This window comes from Cucurbita pepo, chromosome LG06 (assembly GCF_002806865.2).
Source record: "Cucurbita pepo subsp. pepo cultivar mu-cu-16 chromosome LG06, ASM280686v2, whole genome shotgun sequence".
NCBI classification, from domain to species: Eukaryota; Viridiplantae; Streptophyta; class Magnoliopsida; order Cucurbitales; family Cucurbitaceae; genus Cucurbita; species Cucurbita pepo.
Genome location: NC_036643.1, coordinates 3,001,944 through 3,021,731, shown reverse-complemented (window position 1 = coordinate 3,021,731; position 19,788 = coordinate 3,001,944). Strand labels below are relative to the sequence as shown.

The 19,788-nt window shown below is 36.5% G+C and overlaps 4 protein-coding genes and 3 non-coding genes across 7 annotated transcripts; 6 read left to right on the top strand and 1 right to left on the bottom strand.

Moving 5' to 3' along the window:
* The first annotated feature begins 3,805 nt into the window (after nt 1–3,805).
* LOC111797394 lies at nt 3,806–4,474 on the top strand. The gene has a single exon (XM_023680383.1). The coding sequence runs from the start codon at nt 3,806–3,808 to the stop codon at nt 4,472–4,474; it is 669 nt and encodes a 222-aa protein (XP_023536151.1).
* A 1,560-nt stretch (nt 4,475–6,034) lies between these two features.
* On the top strand, nt 6,035–10,613 carry LOC111797074. Its single transcript, XM_023679967.1, has 3 exons — nt 6,035–6,448; nt 7,539–8,315; nt 8,772–10,613. The coding sequence occupies exons 1-3, from the start codon at nt 6,165–6,167 to the stop codon at nt 9,298–9,300; spliced, it is 1,590 nt and encodes a 529-aa protein (XP_023535735.1). The 5' UTR covers nt 6,035–6,164; the 3' UTR covers nt 9,301–10,613.
* Nucleotides 10,614–10,812: 199 nt separating this feature from the next.
* On the top strand, nt 10,813–10,886 carry TRNAN-GUU. The gene has a single exon. It is a non-coding gene; the product is annotated as a tRNA-Asn (tRNA).
* A 473-nt stretch (nt 10,887–11,359) lies between these two features.
* On the top strand, nt 11,360–11,433 carry TRNAN-GUU. Its single transcript has one exon. It is a non-coding gene; the product is annotated as a tRNA-Asn (tRNA).
* A 90-nt stretch (nt 11,434–11,523) lies between these two features.
* Nucleotides 11,524–11,597, top strand: TRNAN-GUU. The gene has a single exon. It is a non-coding gene; the product is annotated as a tRNA-Asn (tRNA).
* A 114-nt stretch (nt 11,598–11,711) lies between these two features.
* On the bottom strand, nt 11,712–15,408 carry LOC111797070 (uncharacterized methyltransferase At1g78140, chloroplastic). Its single transcript, XM_023679963.1, has 8 exons — nt 15,204–15,408; nt 14,502–14,605; nt 14,266–14,403; nt 13,711–13,795; nt 13,189–13,382; nt 12,946–13,057; nt 12,535–12,642; nt 11,712–12,021 (listed from the first exon to the last, which is right to left on the bottom strand). The coding sequence occupies exons 1-8, from the start codon at nt 15,378–15,380 to the stop codon at nt 11,881–11,883; spliced, it is 1,059 nt and encodes a 352-aa protein (XP_023535731.1). The 5' UTR covers nt 15,381–15,408; the 3' UTR covers nt 11,712–11,880.
* Nucleotides 15,409–18,233: 2,825 nt separating this feature from the next.
* LOC111797357 lies at nt 18,234–19,309 on the top strand. Its single transcript, XM_023680345.1, has 2 exons — nt 18,234–18,573; nt 18,666–19,309. Exons 1-2 carry the CDS (start codon nt 18,460–18,462, stop codon nt 19,140–19,142), a joined length of 591 nt encoding a protein of 196 aa, XP_023536113.1. The 5' UTR covers nt 18,234–18,459; the 3' UTR covers nt 19,143–19,309.
* The last annotated feature ends 479 nt before the right edge of the window (nt 19,310–19,788 follow it).

Sequence of the window (19,788 nt, the reverse complement as noted above, 5' to 3'; positions counted from 1 at the left end):
TAAAAAAAAAAAAAAAAAAAAAAAAAAAAAAAAAAAAAAAAAAAATACAGTCAAAGTTTTCAACTTATAAAAACAGTGTGGCATCTAAAGCTGGATTTGGCCTTTTCTTTTATAATGATAATAATAATAATAATAATAATAAGGTAAAAATTTAGGGCATATTATTGGGGTCCATTTGTGTGGGTTAAAAGTAGGAAGGTTGGGTATGGATGGAGGGTGTATGGAACCCTTCCCAACACTTTCCTTGTTCTAAAAGACAACCACACCGACAAAGCAAGGAGGTGGAGGTGGAGGTGGAGGTGGAGGTGGAGGTGGAGGAGGAGGAGGAGGAGAGCTTTGGTTTGGTTTGGTTTGGTGGTTGTATCAAGAGCTACGCAAAGTGATGAAGGAAATGTATAAAGCGGCGGTGGTTGTGGCCTCAACGACGAGGTGTGATGATATTGGAGAGCTTGAAATGGAAGGAAGGGCTTGGTATTTGGTGCCTCACATGGGGGTCAAGACTTGGGATTCAAGGCTGAGATAGAGATAGGAGATAGAGATAGGGATGCGTATTTGGTGGCTAACACGTAAAGGAGAAGGGATTTATGATCCAAGCTTATCCCTTCCTTCTTGCAACACCATCTTTTCCACCATCTTTTCCACCATCTTTTCCACCATCTTTTCCACCATCTTTCCCATATGGGTTTTAGAGTGTCTTCATCGCAATCAAGCTGTATGGAACCTACATGCTTTTACGTACCTTCAACTCTCCTTGGTGTATCCAATATTTTGAGTTTTAGTCACGTGCTTCTATCCATGTATTAAGGAGTTTTATGTGGACGTAGTCTCATGTATCACATGTTTCTTTTCCAATTATTCTACCCAACAATGTTACATTCATTAATCAAGACAGAGATCATGATCTCATGATCACTATTGGTATGAGAGACTTTTTGCATTCTAGAGGGTCTTGGTTCTAACATGGTATCAAAGTCATGTTCTTAACTTAATCCTTGGCCCTTAACTTAACCATGTCAATGAAATTTTCAAATGTCAAACAAAGAAGTTGTGAGCCTTGAAGATGTAGTCGAAAGTGACCCCGTGTTGAATAAAGAGTGTACTTTGTTCAAGGGCTCCAAAGAAAGGAGTGGAGCCCGGATTAAGAGGAGGCTATCGAAAGTTCCATAGGTATAAGGTATGGTGTATTTTGTTCGAGGGGAGGATTGTTGATGATCATTGAAACAAGTAGTCCTAGTCAAAAGTGACTCAAGTGTTAAACAATGGGTGTACTTTGTTCAATAACTCCAAAGAAAAGAGTCAAGCCTCAACTAAGGGGAGGTTGCTCGCGGGTTTCATAAGCCTCAGGTATGGTGTATTATTGTCGCGTGTTTCATAGGCCTTAAGTATGATCTATTTTGTTTGAGGGGAGGATTGTTAATGATTATTGAAACGAGTAGTCCCACATTGACTAATTAAGAAAAAGATCATATTTTGGTACGAGACCTTTTGGGTAAAACAAAAGCCAAAATGATCGAAAAAAATCCACCAAAATCTAGTGTATCGTGGTACTCATGTTGTCACAGCCATGTGCATATCTTATTTCTTGAGCCCAAGCCCGCTAGCCATGCAAGCCAAAAATGGTCAATTATACTCGCGACAAGGCCAAAAGGGCCTAAGAAATAGTCCACCAACCACAGCCGACAGCCAAAAAGGCCCGAGATATCGGAACAGCAATAGCCAAGACGATCAAAAGACATACAGAAACAAACTCACCCACCCCCCACGCGTGCACATCCAAAGCAAGCCAACGTGCAATGGAACCCTTTGGAGTCTTGTTAAAAGGTGTCGACAAGTAAGCGCACTAAGGAGTGGAGAAATGGAGCCGCCCGTTGTCTCCTACCCTCCTCAAATGTCCTTAGGGTTTAGGGTTTAGGGTTTTGTAAGGTACGTCTTATTTGATCCATCCAGGGCACACACCATGACAACGACATCTCCTGCCCTAAATCTGTGAGTATAACCTTGTTTGTTCCAGGTGTTACTTCGTTTATGGATTTATTTCTGTTTTTTTTTTTTAAATAATAATAATTCGAATATTTCATGTACTGTAATTATGAATATTATTGCTGAATTGTCATATATGGATTTTATTTTCTTAGAAGAAAGATTCTCTGGTGTAGCTCTCAATCATAGCTAGCTTGATCTTATATTTCTGAGCTTTGACTAAGTCAAAGGCTGATCTGGATACAAGATTCCTTTTTTATTATTTTTATTTTTTTTTTTAATTTTGTAAATAAATGAAGCTAAACATGCCTTAAAATGAATTATTATAATGAAAACATTGAGTGTTCCTTAATTCATTAGGGAAATTCTGACGCTTAATATGGCTAAAATATGTCATATCGACGTTATAATATATCTATTGGTTCTTTATTTATTTATTTATTTATGTTGTGTAATATTAATATTTTAATTTCATTTATATTATTATTAAAAATATAAACAAAAGGTTCACGAGCAAGAGTTGAGTTTTTATTGTTGGCAAGTGAATTTGTTTGTTATAAATGATATGATTATTAATTATTCTATGGTCTGGATAGCACATTTTACATCAATTTTTTATTTATATGAAGGCTCACGAAATATTTTTTATAATAATGTTTTTTTGACTTTAATAATTGTGACAACAAAATATTTCTTATAATAATCTTTTTTTTTACTTTAACGATTGTCAAATCTCACATTGATTGGTCGATTGGAGGGAATAACAAAACTTCTCAGTTTTAAAACTTTGAAAGAAAGCTTAGAAGAGAAAACTCGGAAAAAGACAATATTTTCTAGAGGTGGGTCTTAACTATTATAAATGGTATCAAGAGTTAGACACCGAGCGGACGAAAAACTTGTAAGGGAAAAGCCAAAAAGGATAATATCTTCTAGTGGTGAGGTTGAACGGTCATAAATGGTATCAAAGCTAGACACCGAAACATTTTTTATAAGAGTGTAGAAATCAAGGGGTATGCTCACGAAGGAAATCCGTAAGGGAAAACCCACCAAGGAAACCCATAAGGAAAAACCCACAAAGGAAACCCATAAGGAAAAGCCCAAAGAAGATAATATCTTCCGTTACAAATGGTATTAGAGAAAACCCACAAAGGAAGTTCATAAGGAAAAAACCAAAAAATGACAATACCTTCTAGTAGGCTTGAATTGTTACCAATGATATCCGAGAAAACGCATGAAGTAAGTCAGTAGGTGAAAACTCAAAAAAGACAATATTTTATGGTGGTGAGAAAACCCACAAAGGAAGCTCGTAACGAAAAACTAAAAAATGACAATACCTTCCAGTAGGCTTGAATTGTTACCAATGATATAAGAGAAAACTCACGAAGGAAGCTGGTACGGGAAAACCCAAAAAGGGGGGACAATATCTTCTAGTGATGAGTTTGAACCGTTACAAATGATATCAAACCTAGACGACTAATCATTTCTTATGAAGATGTGGAGACATATGTTTCGTATTCAGTTGAGTTTGACCCGTGGCCAGCAACCCCTTTCTGAAATGGAGGGTCCACACGTCTTAATTCAAATACACATCGTCCACCTCCCCCCCAAAAAAAAAAAAAACCCTAGCTTTCCTCCCCTAATGGCTATACCCTTTTTCTCTTTTAGCTTAGCCCATGCTTAGATCTTCCATCTCATTATTAGTACATATCTATTCCAATCTATGCGTTTTCACTTCTTTTTAGACACACCCACCTCCCCCTTTTCGCTTCCAACTGAATGACAACTAAAACATTTCCATTTTGATTCCCTCAAACCACCTTCACACATGGATTCCGGCAGCCCAAGTTTGCAATCCTCCAGCGGCGGCGAAGAAGATTACGACTCTCATCACCCTTTTCCCCCGCCGCCACCGCCGCCGCCCCCACTTTTCTTCAACCCCAATTCCTACCAAACCCACCTCCTCCCCTCCTCCCCTTTCTACGATTTCCCCTCCGATTACACTTTCAACAACCCTTCCAACGCCGGGACATCTGAACCCGCCGCCGCGGATCCCACCCAAAACCAATTCCCAATTCGCTCATCTGGGGTTTTGCATCCCAAAGCCACCACAAAGAAGAGAACTAGAGCCTCACGGAGAGCCCCCACCACCGTTCTCACAACCGACACCACGAATTTCCGTGCAATGGTGCAAGAGTTCACCGGAATCCCTTCCCCGCCGTTTACCACTGGTGGGTCATCCTATTCCCGCCGATTTGATCTCTTTAACTTGGTTAAAACAACTAGCTCCACACCCTCTATTCTAGAAACTTCTGGATCGGGTCTTTACTCTTCTCGTGTGGTAAAGACACAGGCTGCTATCAGGGCTGATTTAGACGCGCCCCACGATAGTACAAGCCCACTGTTCGTGTCAGCCGCGCTGCAAAATGATGAAACCTGGAGAACCAATAGCAGTGGTACCGCACCAGGTGAATTTCACCGGTCGTTGCTCCAATAATTTGCAGCTTGATAAAGGGATGTCCATAATCACGACTCTCCATAATAGTATGATATTGTCTACCTTGAATATAAATTCTAAGCCTCGTATCAATGGAGATGTATTACGAGGGAGATTTTGAAAAATGGCGTCGACCCACTCCAACGGCAGCTGCCATCTCCGATTAGAGTGGGACCCGCTAAGATTTAAATATTAATATGATGGTCTACTAAAAATCTTTTGATTTAAGCGTTCTTATTGTTCGCTTAATATTTGTTGATAACGATGTCTGTTATTATTGATATTTTCTAAGATTCATATCATATGTTTTTAATTTAATCTCTTTTTTCATGAAACGATCGATTTATTTGATGGTGAAAAGAAATTGTGTTTTGAATAAAGTATTGAGGAGACATTATCGTGGTCTCCTTCGTGGGTTTCAACCCTAGACTCGAGTGGTTTTGATTATCCCTTCGTGTTCCCCACTACTTCTTAACCTAGCTACTATCATTGTGACATCCCCACGTCGTAAAAAGATTATACATCCAAATCTATTGAGATGTAATCCGAAAAGTGAAGCATCTCATTTTCATAACTTTGAAGAATCACGCTGGCTTAATTTTTAGGACTTTTTCAAGCTTTAGAGAGGGGAATGAAACATTTGTTATAAGAATGTGAAAACCTCTACATAGTAGAAGTGTATTAAAATCGTGAGGCTAATGACGATATGTAACGAGTTAAATTGGACAATATATGCTAGGGTGAGAGCTTGAGCTGTTACAAATGATATCAAATGTAGGCACTGGGCGGTGTTCCACGGTGGACGGTGGAGAGGGGAACAAAATATTTCTTACTAAGGGTGTGATATTTGCAAGCGATGGGTTTGGGTTATTACGAATGGTATTAGAGCCAAGCACCGGACTGTGTTCTAGGGTGGAGAGGGAAACAAAACATTTATTATAAATATGTTATTTGTTAGCGGTGGGCTTGAGCTATTACAAATGGTATTAGAGCCAGACACCGAGGAATGTTCTAGCGAGTACGCTAGGCTTCAAGGGGGTGGATTGTGAGATCCCACCTCAGTTGGAGAGAAAAACAAAACATTTCTCATAAGGGTGTGGAAACCTCTTTCGAGTAGACCGTGAGATTAATGACATACGTAATAAGTTAAAGTGGACAATATCTACTGGCGATAGAGTTTGACCGGTTACTTGAGTGGTCCACCTCTAAGAGTTGAGCCCAAAAGTAAAGCAGATGTAGGTACTGGTAGTGGGCCGTCAGCCCGGCCCAAAAGTGTCTTGCGGCGTTGTATAGAATAGATGTGTTCACACCTGATAAAAAACCACACATTCCACCAGGTTGGCGTGGTGGCGAAGCAACGGATATTCTAATTTTGGTGTATTATGGAATTGGAGACAGCGAGAGAGTATATTACTGGATAAGGATAAAATAATAATAATAATAATAATAAAAAATTAAAATAATCTTAGGAATATTCTATAATGAATTATTTAATGAATGTAAAAATAGGTATTTAATATTTATTTAACAAAAAAGTATTTATTTTAGGAGATGGGAGGAGGAAAAAGACTAATTAAAGACGAGGGGACTGGAACATGCAATTGGAGGGAGGGAATCCAATTGGCATATAAAAGCGGGTGTCAACTACGAATTCTAGCCTAAATTCGCGGGCGACGAGGGAGGGACCGAGATGAAGTCCGAGACGGTGACATTGATTCTGGTAAACCTCGCCGGAGTAATGGAGAGGGCCGACGAATCTCTGTTACCTGGTGTCTACAAAGAGGTCGGTGCCGCCTTGCACACCGGTCCTACTGGTCTCGGTTCTTTGACTCTCTTCAGATCCATCGTTCAGGCCTCTTGCTATCCCTTGGCTGCTTATTTGGCCGTGCGCCATAACCGAGCTCATGTCATTGCTCTCGGCGCTTTCCTTTGGGCCGCCGCTACGTTTCTCGTTNATTTTTTTTTTTTTTTTTTGTTTTCGTTTCGTTGTCGTGTAGCCCTAGATAATGCTACATTCTCCGCCGTTGTTTTGATCTCGCCAATTTTGTTTCCTTCTTTTCGCTTGTTTGTGTATTCGCTTCCGGATATTCTGTTTTATTGCGTACGTATGATAACGAATGGAAGTTTAGGGCTGTTGAACGAGTCGATTGAAATACAACGTATTTCTCTTCCTTGTTCGTTCATGAATATTGATGTAGTCATCAAAATTGGAAAGTTGGAATTGTAACGATTAAAGGTCCTGGAACGAGTAAAAATAAAAAGCCATATAAATTACTGTTTTACCACGTCAATTTCGCTTTATCCACTTGCTAGAGAAATTTTTTGAAATATTATGAAGTAGATCTCATATGAAGATTTTGAACGAGCGTACTTAATGTTTTTTTTTTTGGTTGAAACCACGAACAGATGTGTTGCCTTGACATTTTTAGTGAGGCGTAATCTTTGCTCAATTCTGGTTGGAAATGTACTTTTCTCTGTAAATTGCATCATTCTTATCAGCGCATGCAAAAATACATTTGCAATTACTTGAAAGCATATAGCAAGGAATGAAATGATGTGAGATCATGAAGAGTCAGAATCGATATTTTTTCTTGTCACTGAATCACGTGAAATATTAAATCGTTGACTACTTTATTCCTCATTGTGCCACTAAAACTTTGCGACAACGGATCTTGGTATAATAGGAGATTAGAAAGAAATTGGAGACTGAGAAAGTGATATCGACAATTTTGTTATCAAGTGGGCTTGTTTCGCTCTTTGCCGATTTTGTTCCCAGATGTCTATGGTAAATAAAGAAATTGATGCGAAAATCTCAGCACGTTGGCCTTTTATGTGAAAGATTACTATATGTTTGAAATGCGTAAACATTTTGGATGATTTGTTGGAAGAGGGAAAGCCTGCGCAGACTTATGGACAATAAATTTTCAATTTCCTTTGGTGTTTAGAAATTGTGTTAAAGTCAACAAAAATTTAGCAAGTTGATTTTTTAGAAGTTTTTAGCTGTCAATATATTAATGTGTTGCAGATTTACCTATGCTGGAATTAAATATTAGCTGATTATAAGTCATTCAGATTGTACCCAACAGGTCGCTGTTTCAAGAGCATTGAATGGGATTGGCCTTGCATTAGTTGCACCTGCCATCCAGTCCCTCGTCGCAGATTCAACAGATGACCATAACCGTGGTTTGGCTTTTGGATGGCTTCAAACGACTGGCAACTTAGGCTCCATTATTGGCGGGTTGTGTTCAATAATAATAGCTCCAATAACAATTATGGGAATCCCTGGTTGGAGAATTGCATTTCATCTTGTTGGACTAATCAGTGTTGTTGTTGGCATTCTAGTCCGTCTCTTTGCACACGATCCACATTTTTCAGACAACGGCATAAAAACTGGTAATCGTATTCCACCCCATAATTCCTTTTGGTCTGGAGTGAAGGACTTGGTACAGGAATCAAAATCAGTTATAAGGATTCCATCCTTTCAGATCATAGTAGCGCAGGGTGTCACAGGTTCATTTCCCTGGTCAGCCTTGTCATTTTTAACAATGTGGTTGGAACTCAAGGGCTTCTCCCATGAGAAGACTGCTTTTCTGATGGGCATGTTTGTGATTGGAAACTCTCTTGGAGGCTTGTTTGGAGGTAAAATGGGAGATATCCTCTCCACACGTTTCCCAGATTCCGGGAGGATTATTCTGGCACAAATCAGCTCAGCGTCAGGCATTCCTCTAGCTGCAGTTCTTCTGCTCTTCTTGCCTGATGGCCCATTTACAGCAGTTCTCCATGGACTAGTCTTGCTCATTGTGGGGTTTTTCATTTCTTGGAATGCTCCAGCTACAAATAAGTAAGTGTCATACTTACTGCCATCATCTATCTCAGTCTATGAGGAATTCAGGTGGGACTATTACTTCGAAATTGAAAAGACAATATCTAGTTTTCCTTCGAAAATTAGTTAATAAGCAATTCTTCCTTCGAACAATAGGTTTTTGCCAAAACTAAAAGATTCCTATTTGGTAGTTTTGGCTTATAAGGAAACTAGTCTTGCCTAGAATCTGGAAGGACCAATGTGTTTTGATTTATGAGAAAACAAATACATCCTAGAGGATAATTACCATCATTAGTGATGATAGGATAGATGTCATTTACTTATGAACGTTATCTAGAAAAATGCACATTAAGCATAGAATGTTAATACAGCCTTATAGAATTTGTTGACGTGTATGTTACTCATGATTCAAGCATGAAAGAAGCAGATATGCAATGTTGACTTCAAATTATGATTTGAATTGTTTTTTTGCAGTCCTATTTTTGCAGAGATAGTTCCTGAAAAATCTCGGACAAATGTCTATGCTTTAGATCGATCTTTGGAATCTATTTTGTCATCATTTGCTCCTCCTATTGTTGGGATTCTGGCTCAGCATGTCTATGGATATAAGCCCGTTAAGAGAGGATCTAGTGAGACTGAAGAGATTGCCACAGATAGGGGGAATGCAGCATCATTAGCCCGGGCATTGTACACTGCAATAGGAATTCCATTGGCTCTCTGTTGTTTTATATACTCGTTTCTGTATTGCACCTATCCAAGAGATAGAGAACGAGCACGTATGGAAGTTTTAATTGAATCAGAGATGCAACAAATAACTTCTGAATGGCCAACTTCAGGTTCTCCATTCTCTCAAGTTCATTTATCAGAGTCAGGTGAGCTACATTCTAGAGACAGAGAAGTCATTGATATGGACTATAAAGAAGAGGATGATCTAGATTTCGATGACGACGAAAAGACAGCCCTTTATAGCCAGTGGACAATTTCAAATTTTCTCAAACAATAGCCTACCGAGGGAATGTACTCTGTTACGTATTTTCTGAGACCAGAAAAGCTACTCCATTTCACGTACTGGGCTTCAATCTTGATGGTCGGGAAGTATTATAATTTTTATTTATGGAATTCTCTGAAATTCAGAACAGAAGATGAGTGCTCTTGCAGTTTTTACATGCGTATGTTCAACCAAATTTGTACAGTGGAATCAAACTCGTCTCCTCATATTGGTGTAACACAGTCGCTATTCTTATTTGTTTTCGTCATTGGAAGGAATATAAAATGTGTTATATATTTACTAAGTTCTTGTTTATACAACGTGATTGGGTAAGTTCACAATAAGCTCTTTGCCAAGCTTTTCTTGTAGGCGTGTCTGATTCCTACTCTAACAGAAGTAAAATTGTGCAGATGGCATCAGATCGGATACATTCGTTCTCTGTTCTTTATTCATGTTCCATAATATATACTGGTTCTTTACAAAACCTGATAAGCCACCTCTTACTCTACAAGAGGAGGGTGTGTAACTATGGAGGGTGTGGATTCCGCTAGGACTGTGTGGTGTGGTGGGAGTGTTGAGGATCCTCGGGGGAGAGGAGTCCTACATTATCTTTATTGGTACAAGGCCTTTTGGGTACCCAAGCCATATGAGTTTATGCTCAAAGTTGACAATATCATATCATTGTAGAGGACCGTGCTGAGTGGAATTCTTCCCCGGAGTTAAAGTACCTCTTCCTCTCTCTTCCTAAATTCACATTCTCATTTTGCCTTTTATCCTTGCCACACCACACAAGTGAGTTTTTTTAGTTCCCATCGAAAATTCAATGCTAGTTAGAAATTTATATGCTGGTATATATTACTCGTATGCAAAAATTTATATAATTTTGATGGTTTTGTATCAATTTGATTTCTTATATAGTAAAGTAGCATGGTATACAACAAAATAGGGTAGCTTAGCTATATAAGGTTAGGGTGGGTAGACGAAAAAATTGGGTTAAAAATGTATTAGAACCCTTCTATCCTTATAGGGCGTAGCGATTGAGAGGGAGGGTTGAGAATTTTCTTTGTAATGGGGATTCAAGGCGACTTCTGTAAGGGGCTTTATCATCTCTATTTGAGGCTTTGAGAATGGTTTGATTGAGCCAATTATTGTGTCCGTATTGCTCGTACAGCTTGAGCTGCTTGAGTCAACATATTGGAAGTGACTGGAGTGGATGTACACCAACATATAGTAGTCTAAGTCTATAAACTTGACGTTTCTGTTTGTTTCATTTGTTTTGTTCATCAATTTGTTGGCTTTGCTATCTGCTGGTTTTATTGAATGTTCTCTGGAATTTTGTTGGGTGCTTTGTGTTGTTCTTGAGACTTGTTGCCAAAGAGGTCATTTTATGTACAGGACTTGTGAATGGTGTAAAATATTAGATGATTGTCACAATTGCAAGAGAATCCATTCAGCGTGTCAATGGAAACCGTGAACAAAACAGAATGTAAAAGTTAATTAAAATAATAAATAACACCTCATCAACAAGCTGGAATAGCTCAGTTGGTTAGAGCGTGTGGCTGTTAACCACAAGGTCGGAGGTTCAAGCCCTCCTTCTAGCGCTTTTTTATATTTATGTAACATTTTTTTCTTTTCCTTCTTTTGCGTTCTCATTAGCCTTTGCATTATATAGCATTATATTTTAAGCCCTCCTAGCTGCTAGAGCGTAGTTAAAAGGTTTAAGCCTTTTTTTTTTTTTTTATAGCATTTCTTACATATTTTTTGTTAAAATATTATTTTGGTATTTTTGTTCGAGTGGCTAGTAATTTAATAAATTTTTATATTTAGTTTTTAAATTTAATAAATTTTATATTCTCTCAAGTGACTATATTTTCAAAAATTATAAAAAGGAATGTTAATAGAGATTAAAATGTTTTTTTAATAATAATAAAATTAAAAAAAAAAAGGTTAGCAATAAATTGACAGTTATAACTATTTTTAATATTTATATTATTAAAAATGTAGGGACTGAAATTGAACATTTGAAAGTGCATAAACAAAAATTATAAAAACAACAAAATACACAAATAAACATGCTGGAATAGCTCAGTTGGTTAGAGTGTGTGGCTGTTAACCACAAGGTCGGAGGTTCAAGCCCTCCTTCTAGCGTTGTTTAATACTTTTACCTATCTTTTTTTAATATAATATTTAATTTTCAAAAATTGTAAAATAATTTTACCAACAAAACAAGTAACAAATGCTGGAATAGCTCAGTTGGTCAGAGCGTGTGGCTGTTAACCACAAGGTCGGAGGTTCAAGCCCTCCTTCTAGCGTATTCCTTTTTATTTCATTTTATTTTATCCTTCTAGCGTATTCCTTTTTATTTTATTTTATTTTTAAAATCCCTTTTTCTGCAATTGGTCATTTTCTTTAGGTCACAGAAGGTATAAAGCAAATATGGATAAATTATATTACAACCAGATGTAGGACAACCAGCAGCCAACATACATAAAACATCAACTTTTGAGAAGTTCTGAATGCTAAAAAAGAAAAAAAATATATATACATATATATACTATAATAAAACCAGAGGACTGGAAACCACAAACCAAATGTTCAGCTGCGTTTTCTAGCAGAGAACATTACAAACCTCCTATTTCTTAAACATCTAAAGTCGACCATACCACAGGCCATGCAGAGTTCTTCTAATTCACTTTCAGATAGAACGATGTGGCCCCCTATTATCTTCTTTGCAATCTGTGCACAGAGAGATGCACAATACAAAGTTTAAGGATTAACTACTACGGTAAGAGGCAAAAACCGTAACAAAAAACCAGAATTCTGGTAACCGATATGGATGCAACGTTGGAGCATTAAGAAATGGTTAACAACCTAAGTTAATGTGATTGTTTTTGCTTTTGCTGACACTTTATGTTAAAAGGATATTAGTTATAATAGAATATTTGATATTTTATTATAGGTAAATATTTAGATATTTGTCTTTCTTGTATCTATTTATTGCTCTTCCGGGTATCTTTTGTAATTTATTTGATTTTCTAAATAATTATAAACAGAGAACTTTCACACTGTTTAGATGTTTAGATGGGGTGGTTTTAGCAAATATTCTCACTCACAATAACATCAAAGTATTTCAAAGCAAAGAGTGAAAAGTAAAGATATATAATGAACTGAAGTAATCAAACTACCTAAGCATCCAAGGAGAATCCCAGAAGTTGTAGAAGGGAAAATTAAAACAAATTGCGAATATACCTCTATTTGAGTCCCCAAAAATGGCATAAAAGAAAATGGTCCATCGATTATGTAAGTGCTCCCAACAAATACTCCTCCGGGTTTTAAAATTCTACTTATTTCAGCCACCTGCAAGACCATTCTGGACACAGTTAATCACAAAAGCATATCCGTTGATTAGTTGAGTGAGATGAATCTGTGGTACAATTATAGGTATATGTTGGTGCCAGTAATATACACATTTAACACTCATACAAGCGAAGTAAAGAGTACTAAAATATATTTTCTTTGAAGATGAGTAATCATATCACTATAGTAAAAAGGCAATAACCATCAATAAACTGCAGCTTGTGCAGTGTGTTTTTCATTAGTGCAACTATGAAAAGTCAAATCACAACCTATAACCCCCAGATACAGATGAAAAATACTCACAGCAGCTGATGGTGAAGGCCAGCAGTGTAAAGCAGCACCAGCATGCACTGCATCAATAGAACTTGAAGCAAATGGAAGCCGAGCAATATCAGCTCTAATCAGAACCAAGCTCCTAAGAATGACAATTTTCATTTAGATAAAAAACTCGAACAACAATCTAAATATGCAACACAAAGATCCTTGAACTATAGCAATTCCACAACTACTAATGTAAAGCTAAAACTAAAGGAAAATATTGTTTACTCTTTGGGGAAGTTTTCCTCTTCTTTGATGAATGCATAACACTCCTTTAACATGTTCTCCGAGTAGTCCAATGCAACAACAGAAGAAAATAACCCACTCTTGGCAAAGATTCTTGAAAACATTCCGCTTCCACAACTTGCATCAATTATGTTTCCACCTAAGACTGGTGTGATGAAATTTTTTATAAACTCGAACTGCAATGAAATCAACATGTCCTTAGTATTGGGAACATGGTTACATCTTGAACTGATACCACTAGTCTAGTAGGCGTGAAAACAGAGACACGTTAAAATCACTAATCTTTGCGAACCTCAACATTGTTATAGGGGTTGGCACTAGGGCCTCCTCTTCATCAGTAATAAAACACTCTAAAACAAAATACTAGACCTGCCTCTGACTTTGCATTGGTATTAATGGACTAATCCAATTCCTAATGTTGAGCCTATACTTACATGCTGATATTACATAAAAAGTACCATGTAGGCAGTTTAATAACATGACAGATAAAAGAGCTGACATCACCTCCTTTTCTGGGCCTGGAAATCCAAGGATTGCTGAAAAACTTTGACGCCAGCCCCTCTCATACAGAAAAGACACCAATCTAGTCCTGATCCAGTGAAAAGATGATAAACATGAGATGAGAAAAAAGGGGAAGGAGGCAACGAGGGAGAGGTATCACAAGTTCCAACCAAACACCCATAACTTCATTTGTATTAATACAACTAAGACTAGCTAGCTACCAATATAATCCTAATTCGAACATGGCAAAAAGCAAAAATATTTCTGAAAATATCCCAGACCTCCATAAACCTCTGATAGGTACACCAATATGTCCCCATGTATATTGGATTCCGTCAATTTTTATTGTAGCAATGGTGTCCCCGTGTATATGGCTTACCGAGCTTCTAGCTCTAAACAAAAATGCCTTTTAACATGAAGCATAAAGATCCATCACATGGAATTTGTAACAAAATTAATTTCTCTCAAGACCATGAAGCCTTTTGCATTTGAAAATTTTAGTAGCATGCTAATTAACTGCCCCTTCATAATACAAAGCAGATGACAACATTGAAATACCGAAAAATCTCTGTGGTAGCAGGCATGGATTCTTCATTGTTAATTCCAGCGGATATCGTCAAGTCCAAGTGAGATTCACTGCCAGTGAATGACTTTTTACATGTGCCGCATTCCAATTGATATCCCTTTGTGGACTCCCTGTATCAAAAGCATATAAATAAAGACACATCAATTACTAAGACGCAATAGAAGAAATAAGAAAAGCTAAAATAGGTACAAAACAGTTTCAAACATACACTGAAAGTCCCGAACCAGCTGCCGCAGTCAATGGGCCATAACATACGGAACAAGCTAAAATATTCTCAATGTTGTTGACTTCCTTATCAATCAAAACAGGGTCCTACGCAAAAACCAGAAGATCATTAGAGCTAGGAAAAAAGAACATTGCTATTCGAAAAGGTAAAGTTGACAGGTTAGGTCAACTTTTATTTTCCCAATAAATGCTTGTCACTCTTACGTGACACACATTTGACTAATTTAATCTTACCAACGTATTCTTTAACATCCTTCTTTCATGAGGAATTAATGAACATGTAATCAAATAGACCTAGAACCAACTTCAAACTACATTTCCTCTCTCACTACCTGAAAACAATGATCTCAAACCCTGAAGAGGTTCCTGATAATGTTTCGTTACGCCGGGCTATATCTTCGGAAAGAAGTTTAGAATTGACGTAGTTGAATCACTCAAACTCTCAGTATAACTCAATCCAATTCAAATCCGCCTAGATTTTTCGCAACAAAACATATATATACGACGCCTCAACACACCATCGGCCATTTCATTTAGCATATATCATCTCATATCTTTTGCGATTCTCTCAAACACCAAGCAGAGGAAATTACAAACAGCTTCAACCGGAGCCTAATCATCCAGATTCCATTCTACACAATTCAATTTACAGAGCAAGCAAGAGAAGATAAGAGATAATACAAACCGATAGCTCGGTCCTAGTTTCCATGGAGGCAGCCGAAGTAGCTCGAACGGTTGAAACAGAAGCTCGATGAGAGATGGATAGGGCCGAATCGAACTTGAAGAAGCACCGCCGTGGGAAACAGGGTCGAGTGGGAAATGGAACGAAGACGAACATGTGCTTGCCAAGGAGTGCAGCCATCAAGTATGAATCAAGTTTACGTAATGCTCACAAATTCAAGGAGGATAAAATTTACATTCAATAAATAGCCAGCCTTAAATAAATAAATAAATAAATAAATCATTTAAAATTTTATAATAATACCCTAATTCAGAACAAATTAAATGTAAACGAAAAAACAGATTTTGTTATATTTGAATGAAATTTTTTTGCTTGCAACAAAAATAACAAAAATAAAAATAAAAATAAAAATAAAAATGGGACGAGTTGAATCATGAAAGTCCCACATCGACTAATTTAGAAAATGATCATATATTTATAATAAAATAATATTCTCTTCATTACAACGAGACATGACTAATTTAGGGAATGATCTATTGGGGAAGTGTAAAGTTCCACGAGAGCGCTTATGCTTAAAGTGCAGACTAACTTTTATTTTATTTTATTTTTTTTAAAATTGATAATTATGGAAGGAAGGACAAAAAAATAAAATATTTAAAATATTGAAATTAGCATGCTTGCCAAGTGGCAACATAAATCAATACTATAATATATTTATCTTTAAAAAAAAATTATGACTACATAAATAAATACTTTTAAAAGAATAAAGCATAATTTTTATAGGTGTTCTTTTATTATACTTAAATAAAAACTATATTCCCATATATGTCCATATATTGCCTTGTATGCATATCGAGTTGGTTGGATTTTTATTTATTTTTAAATAATGTAGTAAATATAGTTCTAATGGATATGTATTTAGGTTGAATATTCAAATTTTTTGGTTATAAATTGGACATTAATGTTTTTATGTCTTATCCTTAATTCATTAATTAATACGTTTAAATTTTTTTCATAAAAAAATAAAAATATATTAAAAGTTTTTAGTAATGTTCTAACGTTTGAAAATCTCTTTTAGAATAGAAACAATTTTCATTTATAACATTAATGTTTTTCGAGAAAAATAGTTCATTTATAACTCATAAATTATTTTCCTCCTCAATTTATGACCAAACATTATTCTTTTCTTGTCTTCTTAATTAGTAGTTTAGTTTTTCCATCTTTAAAACTCTTTATTTCTTATTTTTTAGTTTAATATTCTTAAATATTAAAACTTTAAATATGAAGAACTCTTTAATTTTAGTATCCAAAATTTCATCGTTTTCAATTCAAAATAACTTTTTTTTTAGAAAAAAATAGCTATTTAGCAGTTGAAGTTTGTTGTATCTATGTTTAAAAAAAGTTTATAAATGAGAAAATTTTAAATTATTTTTATAAAAATTTTGATTTGTAAGAAGAGAGAAAAATGTAAGAAAAATTGGAGAAATTTGAGAGATTGAGAAATGAAAAATGAGATTCATAAGTGATTTTCACTTTATGGTCACTATCACTTTGTAATATTCAAGTGTCCTAATCCCTTTAACCATTAACGAATATGATAATCCTTTCCGGGTTGGGATTACTCAATTCATTTGAAACCAAACTCTAACCCACTAGGCTTGAAATCTTTGATAACGGCTCAAACCTTCTGCTAACATATATGGTCTTTTTTGGGTTTTTCCCTTCGAACTTCTCCTCAAAGTTTTTTAAATGCTTATGCTAAGGAGATGTTTCCACACCCTTATAAAGGATGTTTCGTTCTCTCCTCCAATCGATGTGGGATCTCACAATTCACTCCCTCTTCGAGGGCCAGCGTCCTTGCATGCACTCGCTCCGTTCTTCAATCGATACGGGACTCCCTAATCTACTTCCTTTGAGGCCAGTATTCTTACTGGCACACCGCCTAGTGTCCAACCCCTTCGAGGCTCAGCCTTCTTACTGACATATCGCCCTAACTCTCATACCATTTGTAACGACTCAAGTTCACCGCTAGCAGATATTGTCCTTTTTGGACTTTTCTTCCAGATTTTTTTGGGAGAAGATGATTCGTTTGGACTCCTCTGCAACTCGCTAAACTAAAAAAAAAAAAAAAGCAGATCTTTCAAACCGGAGCTTGGTGGGTTGCGACAGATCATTGCTGCTGCAGCAAGCTAAGGAAACTGTGGGGCTTAAATGAAAGGGGAAGGACACACAAAGGCCGGTCGAGTAATACAAGAAGTCCAAGTTGAAAGAGAAGAGATCGTCAGGTGTAGTAGCAAACATTTAAGTGAATTCATGATGAGTTAATGAAGGCAGGTAGCCGAAACTAATCCCTTTTTCCATCTAACCATTTAATGACCTCACATTATCCCTTTCCAGTATAAAGAGTAAATCTTGTTCCTTCTGTAAACTCAGTTAAGTTTCTGTCTGTCCACAAAATTCCACAGTATACACTTATATCCTTATATCTGCATTCAAATAACTCGACTCGACGACCCAAAAAACTCAATCAATCCAACCTAACCCAACCCAACTTCTACAGTTCGAGTTGGGTTATGAACTTATTTGGGTTCGGTTGAATTCAAATAAATGAAAAACTCTTCCCTAAAACTAGAATGAGTTAAATGTAATTTCGGGAGGTGAGGGCGATAGGCGTTTTAATGGTATTGGTAGATATGCATATGGTGAGAGCTTTAAAAGTGTTATAGGTTTATTGAGTGAGCCAGCTGAGGAAAGTTGGGAGTTATTGACTCTATTAAAGATGCCATAGCCATCAAAGACCTTCCTTCAACTACATCTCGACTTCCCACATTAATGGCTGCCATTCAACATACCCACCTTCCTCCTCCCCCCATGTCACCGCCTTCATAAATACATTACGAGATTATGGAGCTAATCCATATTTTTCCATTTTTCCTTTGGCCTTGCGCTATGTTCATCAGATAATAAGTAACTCCTAATCAAAATTTGAGAGAGCTTGTGAACTTTATATCTCTATTTGGACGTTGGCCGGAGTTTTTCACCAATTTTTGGGAACTTTGACATAAATGCATACGTTAAACACCATCAAGATCAACCTTAAAGCCTGCCTCCAACTAGATTCTTCCTTGCACTTAAAGTTAACCCCATCCTCCATATTATATGTAGCCATTTTCACCCCTTTTTAACACACATACACACACACACAGGGATCGGATAGATATCTCCTTTCATTTCAGCCCTTTTCTCTCTGCAAATCCAAATGAAGAGAAAATGGGAAGACACACAAGGAGAAACCTTCAATTCTCCCACTGATATTGAGCTCCAGCTCGAGACTCCATTACCTTTGGAGTGGCAACGATGTCTGGATATTCAGGTACTAAACTTTGTTCTGTTTTCTTCACTTTCTATATCAAAAACTATATATTTATACAACTTTCTATTTCGATGGTCATCTTTTTGTTTCAGTCAGGACAGATATATTTCTATAATACCAAGACCCAAAAGAGAACCTCAATGGATCCAAGAAGAAAATGGGAGGGTCCCAACAGTCTTGGAGGTGAGCCCTTGAGCTTGGACCTTGAGCTCAATCTGAATTGCCAATCTATCAGAAACGGTGGTCAGACAAAGAAGAAGAGCGATGGGATTATGGGTGGTGGGTTGGGGAAGGGTTTGAAACAAGGAAATGGGTGTCCTCCATGGCTAAGATTTGAAAGAGGGCAGCAGCAAGAGATGGAGGCCAGAGTTTGCATGCAGTGTCACTTATTGGTTATGCTTTTGAAGTCCTCACCCACATGCCCCAATTGCAAATTCATACACCCAATAACAGACCTGCAAAGCCCTCCAACTACAACCTTCTTTATACCAAATTCTCTACCTACTAAGAGTAATCAAACCCACTCCTTAAAGAGTTTCTTCCCAAACCCTATTCAAAATCAAGTCTAATTGTGTTTTATTTATTGAGATTTAGTGTTTATGTAGTGACTTATCAGGGATGGTTAGAGGCAACCCTTTGTTTTTGGGAATATATGTAAATTATATGAGAAAGAATCATTTACATATCCATGCATGTTATTGCAGCTCAGATAATACAATTAAGTTAATTATCTTTAGCTATGGTTAATTTAATATTTCAATATCTTATTCATTATGAATGCGACACTTCAAATTTTCAAGGCAAGATTATCATCATCAAATGTAAAAGATATTTTTTCTTATCATCTATGACTTTAGAAACATATGCATTAATTAAAATGTATGTAAGAAGAATGATATATTTATGGTGTTCTATTGATTTCCAAGAGTTAAGTAAAATATAGTTGTACATTTATTCCTATATCATAATGACAGCTACTTTGGAAACCCAATTAGTCATTTGTCCACCCATAACATTTATAGTAGGTTCTACAAACCACACAACTTGAAAGACTATCTCTATTAATTTTGATAATATATCTAAAAGGACAAAATTTTAGACTAAGAGGTTCGTAGAACCACAGTTTACCGTCTGATAAATAGTGGTTGAACTATTGAATTGAGAGCAGTAAAAAAAAAAAAAAAAAAAAAAAAAAAAAAAAAAAAAAAAAAAAAA